This window comes from Diceros bicornis, chromosome 7, assembly GCF_020826845.1.
Source record: "Diceros bicornis minor isolate mBicDic1 chromosome 7, mDicBic1.mat.cur, whole genome shotgun sequence".
Lineage (NCBI taxonomy): Eukaryota > Metazoa > Chordata > Mammalia > Perissodactyla > Rhinocerotidae > Diceros > Diceros bicornis.
In genome coordinates, this window is record NC_080746.1 from 61,003,944 (window position 1) to 61,017,038 (window position 13,095).

The following is a 13,095-nucleotide window of genomic DNA, read 5'->3' on the forward strand; positions in this document are numbered from 1 at the left end:
CCCAAAAAGCAAAAATAGAACAACCATATGATCCATCAATTCCACTTCTGGGTATATGTTTAAAGGAAATGAAAACAGGACCTTAAAGAGATATCTGCATTCCCATATTCATTGCAGTTTTACTCACAATAGCCAAGATAAAGAAAGAAACTAAGTGTTAGTCAAGGGATGAATGGAGAAAGAAGATATGGAGTATATATGTATGTATACATACATATATACACACACACATTGTGTGTATATATATATGCATACATACATATATACACACACACATTGTGTGTATATATATATATATATACACAATGAAATATTATTCATCTATGAGAAAGAAAGAAATCCTTCCATTGGTAACAATGTGGACAAAGCTTGAAGATGTTACACTAAGTGAAATGTCAGACAGAGAAAGAAAAATACTGTATGATATCACTTTCTGGTTGGAATCTGAAGAAGACAAACTCATAGAAACAGAGGGAAGAGTGTTGGTTCCCAGGGAATAGAGGGTGAGGGAAATGGTCAAAGGGTACAGTTATAAAATTAACAAGTTTTAGGGATCTAATGTACAGCATGTTGATTATAGCTAATAGCTAACACTGTATTTTATACTTGAAAGTTGCTAAGAGACTAGATCTTGAATGTTCTCACCACAAGAAAGAAATGATAATTACGTGACATGATAGAGATGTTAGCTAATGCTATGGTGGTAATCATTCTGAAATATATGAATGTATCAAATCAACATGTTGTATACGTTAAACTTAGAACAATGCTATATGTTAATTATATCTCAATAAATTTGAGGGAAAATAAACAATAAAGTTTGTGATTGGTGAAAAGTAGTTGCTCGCAAACAGTGAGAACATTGGAGCAACAGAAGGAACAGAGTGTCTCCTCTGGTAGCTGATTATAGTTAAATGGCCTGATTTATTAAGAAAATGGATATGATAGAGTGAATATCTTGAACACACCAATGATCTTGAAAACAAATAGAGCTAACAAATAAGATATTATTTAATCTCATTTCAAAGTCTAGAGAGAACTTCTGAAACCTTTAAATCTCATGCCATAGAAGCATCAAGCACAGAAAGTTGATAACTATACTGGTTACAGTGATCAATCCTAATGATCACCGGAAAATAGTGATGCTATTACACAACGAGGTGGGAAGGAGCATGCCTGAAACCCAGACATTTTCTAGGATGACTCTCAGAATTTGCATGTCTGGGAGTAAATTGTTAATGGAAAGCAACTCCAACCCAATATTGACAGGATGTTATTCACACAGTCCTGAAAATAATGCTAGCTCATCTCTTCAGAAAATAACAACCAACTTAAACACTTGCTAAGGGGAAAAGGAATTTGAATGAGTAGTTGAAGAAAGAAATTAAAATAATAATTAGAGCCATGGGAGCCCTTGCAAAAACAGGGGTGGTAGTAGTTTTACATTTTAAATTAAGTTTTAATTGAATAATAGATTTAGATTTACATAATAGTTGTAAAGATAGTACAGACAACTCCCATAAACCCCATCCAGTTTCCCCTATTATTCAGATTTCTTATTAATATAGCATATTTCACACAATTAATGAAACAACAGTGATTCATTATTATTAACCAAAGTCTATGCTTTATTTAGATTTAGTTAGACTTTACCTAATGTCCTTTTACTGTTCTAGGATCCCATTCAGGATGCTACATTACATTTAGTCGTCGTGTCTCCTTAGGCTCCTTGTGTCTGTGACATTTTCTCAGACCTGAGTTGTTTTCGATGACTTTGATAGTTTTGAGGAATAATGGTGAGGTATTTTGTAGAATATCCCTCAATTTTGGTTTGTCTCCTGTATTTCTTATGATTAGTCTATGGTTGAGGGTTTCTGCAAGGACGACCCAGATGTGCATTGCCATTCTAATCATATCATATCAATGCTACATACCATCAGCGTGACTTAATACTGTTCATGTTAATCTTGATTGACTGGCAAATGTATTGTTTTTTAGATTTCTGTATTATAAAATTATTATTTTTATAATCCTCCTTTCCATACTGTAGTCTCTGAAAGAAAATCACTGATTCAATCATTTTTATATTATTGTGGACCCACGTATATTTACTTGTATTTTTAGTTATAACATAATACTGTTACCACCCAAGGGTAGGGAGGTTGTCTGTACACCACAAGACATGGCAATAGTCAAGAGGCGAGGAGGTAGGAGAGAAAGGACTTTTTACCAAAGCTTGCTAGCAAAGGGGAAGATGGCCCACTAATGTCCAAAAGAACCATCTTACAGAATAAAGACTACAGGCCAGTTATATAGGGGGCTGTTCTCTGAGTGGAGGAGGCAGCTGGTCTCTGGGTGGGGGCATCCATCTGATCTCCAGGTGGGGGCATCCATCTGATCTCTGGGTGGGGGCACTCATCTGGTCTCAGTTCATGATAGTCTTTTGTTTTACTGCATATGCATCAGAAACCAGAGCAAGGCCCTATGCCCTGATCTTTCCATCGTTATTGATGATGGCTATCTGTATAGACTATCTGCCTGGGGGTCATCACATTCCTAAGGAACTCAAAAGGACAAAGTTATCAACTTATACCAACTGGGAGGGGCCATAAAATCCGCAGAGCATGTCTGGGTTAGTTAATCAGAGGTCATTCAAAGTTATAATAGGGTTTCTTTTCTGCAATGTGGCTTCCCTTATGTCAACCTTGTGTTGAGCCAGTATCTGTACTACTTTATTTTATTGTTTGTGTTGTTACGTATGGCCATTGACATCTCTTTTAGCTGGCTTCCATGTCCCTTTGTTATACTTCCATCATTGTGTGTTTGTTTGTTTGTTTGTTTGTTTTAGCACTTGTTACTTTCCAGCAGTAAAAATGCTCTAAGTTCATCTTGATTATTTCTTGTCCTAGAATCCAAGTCCTAAAACTAAACATTTCTCCAAAAAGCCCCTGTTCATCTTATTGGAGTATGTTATTAGAAACCAAGGTCAGGGGGCTAGGTAGGCTTCTTGTTACTGAGGTATTTTTGCTTCTAGGCCCTCTCGGATGACAGAGCAAGAAAATATATGTATATGTCCTAAACAGTGTACATAGAAATATCCATAAATATTGCTATATATATCTATCTTCCTTATATTAAGCTACACATGAGTTCATACTTAAAGTCTATGAAACTAATCCATTACCACATGGATCATTCAGTCTTCAACTTTGCTTGTCTATAACCTTGGACTACAACAGTGAGAAATCTGGTTCCCACTCTACATGAACCATTTACTTAATTGTTCAATTCCAGCATCAATGTATAAGGTTTTGAAATTGTTAACGCTTACTCTCATTGGAAACAGGTATACAGTGCTTTTCTGTAGGTCTTTTGCCTTTAGTCTTGGACTTCCCTCATTTCCAAAGTTACTTCAGTCAGCACGTTTTCCCTCACCCACTTCAGTGAGGTGGTTTCATATATTTGTATTACAGTTAGATTTTTTGTCATAGTCTGCGTTCCTTCCTGAGGTCCTTCAACTTTTTAAATAATTGTTAAATTTTGCATACATTAAAGTTTACTCTTTCTGTTGGGCTTTCGTAAATACTCTTCCTAAAAAGAATATTTGTATTTCACCTTTTTCAGCTGTAATCCACTATTATACTGGAACTCTGTTTGGGTGATGGTAGGGTGTGGGGAAGGAAAGCACTCTAAAATCCTCCAATTAAATCTCAATCTTTTCGTGGCTCTTTGGTTCAGGGCTTGACTTTCACAAGTGTTTCTCCAGTTGTATAGGTTTTCCCTGAGCTCAGTGTTCCCAGTCTCTTTTCCTGGAGCCCTGACACCTATTGACTAGGGTTTTTTTCCCCTATTAGGTGACATAGAAAGGCTGAAGATGGCTAGAGTTGGAAGGATTCCCTTCTCCCATTTGGGATGAGGCTCTGACATAATCTTTTATAGGAAGAATAGGCCTTTGTTATGGAAAAGACTCTGAACACTGATTATTCTTCCCCTCCTCCTTGTAGAGCCAACAGTAAGACCTTTCTCAGATCTTCCCTAAGAGAACCCAATAGGTTTCCTGGAAATATATCACACAGAAAATGTGTCCCCCACCCCAAGATGTGGCCCCCAGGAGTCTCCCTTAGCTACCAACAATTCTTCAAACTTACCATTTAATTGTTTCTTCTTGTTTATGGTTCCAGAATCTCTTGCTCCAGACAAGCAGATAACAGCTATGTCTCTTTCAATGTGCCTGTCTCCAAAGATTTTTAGACTGTAGTTTTCCTTGTGACCTCAGTTCTCTGAGAGGCCTAAGTAAAGTTGTTGATTTTCGGTTTGTCCAACCGTTTCTTGTAAGAACAGGAGTGAGTGACTTTCATGTGTTTGTATAATGGAGATGAAACTGGAACTTGAAGTAGTTGTTGATACACAGTATTTGTATATACAAACCAACTATTTTTCTTCTCTCATCTTCCATCTACTGTTCTAAGAGGCAAGTTATGATAATAGTAGTTAACCTAATATCACAGTATTTAAGTTATTGAACATCAAAGAAGAAGTTGTGGGAGATCAAGATTTGGCCACCCTGAAATCTATCTCTTTACCTTGATTGTTTTCTCTGAAGGACATTTGACCTCCCCCACTAACCGCCTAAAGAATTTGACATGGTGGCTCCTTCCTGGAACAGATCTTCTATCATGATGGCTATAAACATAATGTAGGATAGAGGTTACAATAGCAAAGGCACCAAGCCTCTTTTATCAAAAAACTCTGTCTCTCCCTGACCACATTATCTATAGATGACCCCGAAAAGAATTGTCCTCCTGCCCTTTGAAGTCCCAGGCCACTACCCACCCCCAACACGCTCCTCGCCTTTAGCTGCAGTACTTAAGCAAGCAGCTTAGACAGAGGGACGAGTTGCTCATTTCTGAGTTTCTCCCATGTATACATGTTATTAAACTTGGTATTGTTTTCTCCTGCTAACCTGTCTCGTTGATTATTTGGCCAGCCATAAGAACCTTAAGGAAAAGGGCAGAGGGAGATTCTCCCTCTTCCCCCGACAAAGTGTAATAAGCTGAAAGAGAAATGAATAAAAATAAAAAGTCTTTGTGTTTCCCTTTTATTGAAAGAATGAGCATTTTTCAGTTCAAATCATGCAGTACAGTGGATATTTCCATAAAATAAGCATAATGTAGGTGGTAATTTCATTCATAAATTAGAGCTAAAATGTGTGGGTGGACTGAGCTAAATTGTTATTTTTTCTTACAATTTAGACATTTTTAAACAGTTAATTTTAAAATAATTTTAAATTTACAAGAAAAATTGCAAAAATAGTAGTGTTCTCTAATACATTTCACCCAGCTTTCTCTGATGTAAAATGTTACATAACCACTTTACATTTATCAAAATTAACATTGGTACAGTATTAGTGACAGAACTACAGACTCTATTTCGAGTTCCCTAGTTTTTCCACTAGCATCCGTTTTCTGATTCAAGAGTCAATCCAGAATACCGCATTTCATTTGGTGATCATATCTCCTTCATCTCCTCTAATCTGTGACATAATCCTTTCTTTTTCCTCGTCTTTCTTTGCCTTTACATTTTTGAACTCTACTGGTAAGCTATCTTGTAGACTGTCTCTCTGCAGTCTGTCCGTCTGTCTTTTGTTTGTCTAATGTTTTTTCATGATCAGAATTTCTGTTTTCATGATTAGATTCATGATTACACTGAGGTTATCTATTTGGGGTAAAAAATGCCAAAGAGGAAACATGCCCTTCTTATAACATCAAATCACAGGGTACATGATATCAACATGACTAAATTAGGGTAATGTTAACATTAATCACTTTGTAAGGTGATGTTTTTCAGGTTTCACTGCTATAAAGTCTTATTTTCCATTTCTACAGTTTTGAATTATTAATTTTTCACTCTGCTTTACTGTCTGATTCTAACTACTCCTCAGCATTGCAGAGGAAAAAACAAAAACAAAACTCAGAAAGAACATTTCTCAGATTCCCCTCACCTGTTTAGTTCCCAGTTAAAGTCTTCCCATGAGAAGAATTTGTAGGAGATTTGGACAAGAGGTCACAGAGGCCAGATGTGGTGAATTCACAGATTTCTTTGTGATTGCTATCTTCTCAGTTCTCTCCATGAACTTAAAATTTGCAGTAATGAGGCTAGATATGATATTTTTTCTGAGTTTTCTGTAACTTCTCATTTTGTATTCATAGTGGCCAGAAACATTAGCTCTCAGAATTCTCTCTAAATTGTAGCTTATTCACACATTCATCTAAACTGCAATTTCGTCATTAAATCTCTTTTTATGTAACACTTTTAGTGCTTCTGTTTTTCTAAATGATCCCAGAATAAAAAAATAGCTGAAAAGATAGAGAAATTTGCCATAAAACTTTAATAATATGAAAACTATCTTTATATATACATTAAAACTAATTTTAGGAGCTGGCCCCGTGGCCTAGTGGTTAAGTGCATGCACTCCACTGCTGGTGGCCTGGGTTCAGATCCCAGGTGCACATTGATGCACCACTTGTCAGACCATGCTGTGGAGGCGTCCCACATAAAGTGGAGGAAGATCAGCACAGATGTTAGCTCAGGGCCAGTCTTCCTCAGCAAAAAGAGGAGGATTGGCATGGATGTCAGCTCAGGGCTGATCTTCCTCACACACACACAAAAAACAAATTTTTATATATGAAACTATTAAAATTAAAAATTGAGAAATGAAATATACGATATCTAAAATAAAGAACACAAAGTAGCTATCAATGTTTACCAGCAAAGTAAACACAACAAAAGATTGGACAAAGAACTGGGAAAGAGATGATAGAAAATATCCAAACTGAAGCAAGATAAAAAGGAATGAAAAATCCACACAGGAACATAGAAGACATGTAGAACAACATAAAGAACGTTAAAATGCATGTAATTGAATTTCCCAAAGAAAGAAGAAGAGTGAACAGCAGCTCTATTTGAAAAAAAATCCAGTCATTTTAATTGTTTTCTGAAATTGAAGACAAACCTCAACCACAAATTCAGGAAACTGCAAATCCCAAAAGGGATAAACACAAAGCAAAACAGACTTTGGTTCGTCACAATAACATTGTTGAAAACCAAATATGACTGTCCTTATGGAGCTTTAATTGTTAGAACTTTTCATTGTTATCTCAATGTATCCAAAATTCTTCAAATTTTTTCCAATTGGTTTTTCCGTATTAACTCCTAGATTTCTTCATCTCTAAATTCTCTTTCCTAATTTTTTCTTCAGTCATATCTAATTTTTTAACTTATTCTTTTTGTCTTTATTTTCAAAATGTACATTTTTATTCATTGGAGTTCTATATGGATGTTAAAAAAATCTGTGTTTATTATTTCTTTTCTCTTTCTTTGTTAATATTTATCACTGTTAATACCTATGGCTGTAAGCCAGATTGTTAAAGTTCAAATACCAGCTCTTCTATTTACTGTATGACTGGTATTTGGCAAAATAGTCTTCAGGTGTCATATTTTCCCTATGCATAAAATGAGATAACAGTACACATCTGATAGGGTTAGAGAAAGAAATAAATGAACATATGTAGAAATGTGCCTAATGCATATCCTGTACTATTCTTTTCTTTCTTTCTTTCTTTTTTTTTTTTGTGAAGAAGATTGGCCCTGAGCTACCACCTGCCAAGCCTCCTCTTTTTGCTGAGGAAGACTGGCCCTGGGCTAACATCCATACCCATCTTCCTCCATTTTATATGGGTTGCTGCCACAGCATTGCCCAACAAGCGGTGCGTCAGTGTGCGCCCGGGATCCGAACCGGTCAACCCCGGGCCACCGCAGCAGAGCGCGTGCACTTAACTGCTTGCGCCACTGGGCCGGCCCCAATATTCTGTACTATTTAGTATCATCTAATATACTTTTAAACGGTTCTTTCATTTTTTACATATAAACATTGTTTATATTTATATATATGTGTGTATTTATACACACACACATACATATGTATCTACATTGCTCTGCATCTGATAATTCAAATGTATCACAAGTGCATTTCTGCTGGATGTAGGTTTTCCTGATTGTCACACCTACTACCTCTTTGTATATTTTTTTGCAAATTTTAACTTTGGACTTCTTAAATTTCTTATTTTATGGAAATTTTTAAGCTCTGAAATTAAAGGGAGTTTCTCAAGAGAAGAGCTAAGTGCTCAGGGACTTGATCAGTTTGTAATTACTTTACCTTTTTTTTTCAGACAGTAACACACTACAAATATGTGTTTGTAAATTTTCAGTAGTAATATTTGTACTGTTTTCTCTTCACCCAGTACTATGGCAGAAGAAAAGGAATTTTAGTTGTAGTCCGCTGTAGGAGGGAGAGGAGCAGGTTCTTTTCTAGTTCACTGTCACAATGTGAGATTAGCTCTTTGGAGAACCATATTTGTTTCAGGGATGACCCCTTCTTTGGCCCTGGCCAACATGAGTTGATATATTCTACCCATTTACTTAAGTCTTCTTTAATTTCTCTTAATAATATTGTGCAGTTTTCAGTGTAGATATCTATCATTCATTAAGTGAATTTCTAGATCTTTGCTTGTTAGTTTGTTTTTTATAAGACATTGATTTGTAAAGGATATTCCTAACTAAAAACATAAAATAAAATAAAATGGACTAGATAAATATGAAGGTGAATAGTTGAGATTATTTTCTGATTTTGTTACTGTGAACATTTTTTTCCCATTGAGAATGAATTAATCGGGGAAAAATTAATTTAAAGAAAACTTACAGGGTAGCAAAAGGGAAAGCACATATACCTTGCTTCAGATAAAACTGAGTATGAATTAGAGACCTGTTCTATAAAATTATATGATTTTAACCTCAATTATATTTTCAGAGTATAGGTCTCTTCTATAAAACAAGGCTGATAATAATTAACTTACATGTAATTGTGAATCTCCGATCACACACATATGAACTGCCTGCCTCGTAAAGTTCCTCTGAAATATTAGAATTTATTAATATTTATAAATTATTAAATTATTAATATTCTATTATTCAATTCCGTAGTTCAATATATTTAGTTTAGCAGAAATGGCCCTAGCATACATTTAAATCTCAAATATAATTATAATCTTCATTTTCTCTTATCCCACTCATTTGAAAATCTCAAATAATATTAGCTATTATAACTACACAGTGTCATCTCTTTTGTTGTCATTAAGGGTACAAAATATTATTTCCTCATTCTGATATAGAAAGAAGATATAGAAAGAAATTAAATTAAAAACATAGGGATAGTGGCTGATATGGTAATAGTGAATAATTTTAAATATTAAATCCTAAAATGTAATAAAAATTGCATTTACTTATACATAAACTCACATGTGCATAAACAAAATGCATCATTTGTATACCATTATCCTTTAGTGTCAAATAATATGAGATCTCAGATTATTTGATGTTTAGTATACTTGTGTTAAAAATGTGAAAGGAGTTGAAATGGAGATAAAGCTGGGAATAGTTAGGAAAGGAGATAGGGAGGCCATTTAAAGGGAATGTTCAAAGCCTTCCCAAAGTTTCCTCTAACCCAGGTCATCTGTTTCCTGTGTTTGACCTGAACAAGTTACTTTACTTTTCTGTGCTTCAGATTTCTCATCTGAATGTTGGGATAAAAATGATCCTTCACAATTTTTATAATAAAATTAGTTTATGTATTTAAGTGCTTGGAATTTTTCCTAGTAAATAAAAAAAAATCAATAATGCTTATTTTTGTTATTAGAAACACTACTAATTTTAAAAATCTATTGCTGTCTTTTTTACTCATTTATAACTAAAATAAGTTTATAATAGGATTGATTATGGTATTTACTAATCTGTATTGGTCATGAAACATTGGGATAATCTTTTATTAAATATAAAATGTTATATAACTCAAACTTAGTAGACAGTGGAATTTATAATTTAATAAAGTATAAATGCTATTTTCTTGTGATTTTTACTATTATCATCCTTATATTCTGAAAAGAGCATTGTCTAGCAAAAGTTCTAAACCTTGTTGACAGCAGAATTCGGACTCTGATATTTGGTATAAATTTTATTACCCTTTAATGATAATAAAAGTGATAACATTATAGAATGATACTTGTTAAGTTTAATTTAGTGTTTTAATGAGCATATAATAAGGGAACTGGGAGATTATAATTAGATTTGAGCTATGAATGTGCAAGGGTAGTAATTTTTCTCTGAATAAGATTATATTTATTGCCTTTGATGGTGTGGATAGATTTTGAGGGTGATATAAGTCTAGATAAAAATCAAGATTTTTCTAGATTTCAAGAAAAACGATTATTCTAACCTTTTTCATGGTTGGAAAAATATCAATTCTGGTAGGTAGAATAAGACATACAAATCCAGCAAAAATTCTCTGTAGAAAGTGTATAGTTAACCTGTTTACGGCATTCTTTAGTGGTTCTTGAACAACATTCCGATATCCACAACTGTCATGTCTATCATCCAAGTGATAGAATGTGTTTGATGTGCAGGAAAGGAAAACATCACTTCCAAATTAATATTGGAAAAATCAAGGGACAGTTTACTTCAGTTCATATGTGAGGATTAAATGTGTGCTGAGGGAGTCCCAGTGAAGATGAATCTGAAGACAGAGCTGAGTAGGTAAGAGAATGAGCACTGGAGTCCGGCTGCGTGGGTTCAGATCTTCACCATTTACTGGCTTTATGATGTTAGCAAGTTACTTAACCTCTCTTGAACTCAATTCACTCCTCTGAAAAGCAGGGCTCATAATAGCACCTATTGCTTGGAGTTGGTGTAAGGCTTAAGTTACCTAATATTTTTTAAATGCCTAGAACAGTGATTGAGCAGTCCAAAACATCAAACGGACTATGTGTTTGCAAAACAAAACAATTGCACTGCCCACGGATAATCCCAGATTGCAGCCAGATAATAGTTGTTTCATCATTCTTTTAAAAATATGAACAGAATATCCCTAGTGACATGAGGTCAATTTATACCCTTGAACCTGCTTCCTGGTATTATAAATGACAGCCCTCTAGCTCCCTCTTAAGGCAAGAACTTAAAAAGATACAATTTACTTTCTTGGGAGCAGAGAAACGAATATATCTGAGTTTTCACAATTGAATTGAGACTTGAGCAGGGATGGCTGGATTGAAGAGACAGACTGAATCACAGGATGTATGAAAAGGTTCTCTGAAGGTGAAGGGTAACTACTTTTCATATTGACGTTGAAAGATTAATATACATTTTGGGAATCAAATCCTATCATGGTCTCTAATAGCTTGAGAAAAAACTAAATCTATTTAGATCACTTTTACCTTTCTCTACTTTCAATGTTCACAAGGTAGAAATAGAACAAGATTTTAAGTGTGGAAATGTACTTGGATAAGGAATGTGAACAACAGTAAATATTGATTTTGATCTAATCTAAAGGATTCTGTGTTACGTGATATGCCACAAAAGTGGTCCCGTATGAGAAAACAAGTTGTGTGAAAGTTATCTACGAAATGGACATAATTTCTGACTCATAGAGAGAGCACCTCAAATTATCCATGCCTGCTTTTCCTGCTTATGACATCAATTCCTCAACTTTTCTCCTAACAGCCTTCCCTGGCCTGGAACGGGAATACCCCTGGCTCTCCATCCCCTTCTCTTGTATCTACACTATGGTCCTCTCAGGGAACTGCCTGGTGCTCCACGTGATCCGTACTGAGCCAAGCCTGCATGAGCCCATGTTCTACTTCCTGGCCATGCTGGCCCTCACTGACCTGTGCACGGGGCTGTCCACAGTACACACGGTGCTGGGGATCCTGTGGGGACTCAGCCAGGAGGTCAGCCTGGATGCCTGCATTGCTCAAACTTACTTTATCCACGGTCTGTCCCTCACAGAGTCTGGTGTCCTTCTTGCCATGGCTTTCGATCGTTTTACAGCAATCTGTAATCCTCTGAGATATATATCCATACTAACCAATGTCAGAATCATCAAAATTGGGCTGGGGATTTTAGTCAGGAGTTTTATGTTCATCATTGCTCCCATAATCCGCCTCAAGTTTTTCCACTACTGCCATTCCCATGTCCTCTCCCACTCTTTCTGCCTTCACCAGGACCTGCTGAGACTAGCATGTTCTGACATCCGTTTCAACAGTTTCTATGCCTTGGCTCTGGTGATTTGTACCCTTTTGTTTGATTCCATGTTAATTCTTGTATCCTACGCTCTGATCCTGCATTCTGTCTTGGCTATTGCATCCTGGGAGGGGAGACTCAAGTCCTTGCAGACCTGTGTTTCCCATATCTGTGCTGTCCTGGTTTTCTATATCCCAATAATCGGCCTGACTATGGTACACCGCTTTGGGAAGCACCTCTCTCCTGTGGTTCACGTCCTCATGGGCAGCATCTACATCATCTTCCCACCCCTGATGAACCCCATCATCTACAGTGTGAAGACTCAGCAGATCCGCGGCAGGATTCAGGAGTGGTTCTCCATGAAGAGGGAGTGAAACTCTTTAGATTAGATAGGCATAAATGGTTTAGATGCAGAAAACTTTAGGCAAGGAGAGAGAAGGAATACATTTATCTAAGGAAGTTAAAAATAAGGCAATTGAACATTAAGACTTTTTATGATCTGCCATTAGTTAACAGACTTATAAGTATCAAGAATGGTCATAAAATCCGTGTTTTTCAATTCAAGTATAATGTTGGAAGTTAATGATAATAGAATCATTCAGCACATGTCCTTATCATTTCTGTCTAGGAAAAGATAATATGCACAATTGTCCAGGAAAATTTAACTTGCAAGAAATATCTACAGAAGAGTCATCCAAATGCACAGTTTATATCAATCAATGGAGTGAGTTTTATCACGACTTGGTATGGTTAACTTGATCAACATAGAAGTTACAATTGGTCTCTAACCTTAAATGATGTTTTCAGACTGGTTAGTAGTTTGATGTTGAGCCATTCCGAAGTATCATCACCCTTCTCTTTTCACTAATCTATCAAATGACAACTCTGTTTCTTGCTTCTCAGAAGAACTTCTATCACTATCTCTTACATATCTATAAATTACTACCAACCTTACGATTTTAATTCCAG

At 35.7% G+C, this 13,095-nt stretch overlaps 1 protein-coding gene across 1 annotated transcript; it reads left to right on the plus strand.

Moving 5' to 3' along the window:
* The first annotated feature begins 11,555 nt into the window (after positions 1-11,555).
* On the plus strand, positions 11,556-12,500 carry LOC131408011 (olfactory receptor 51V1-like). Its single transcript, XM_058544583.1, has one exon. It carries the CDS (start codon positions 11,556-11,558, stop codon positions 12,498-12,500), a length of 945 nt encoding a protein of 314 aa, XP_058400566.1.
* The last annotated feature ends 595 nt before the right edge of the window (positions 12,501-13,095 follow it).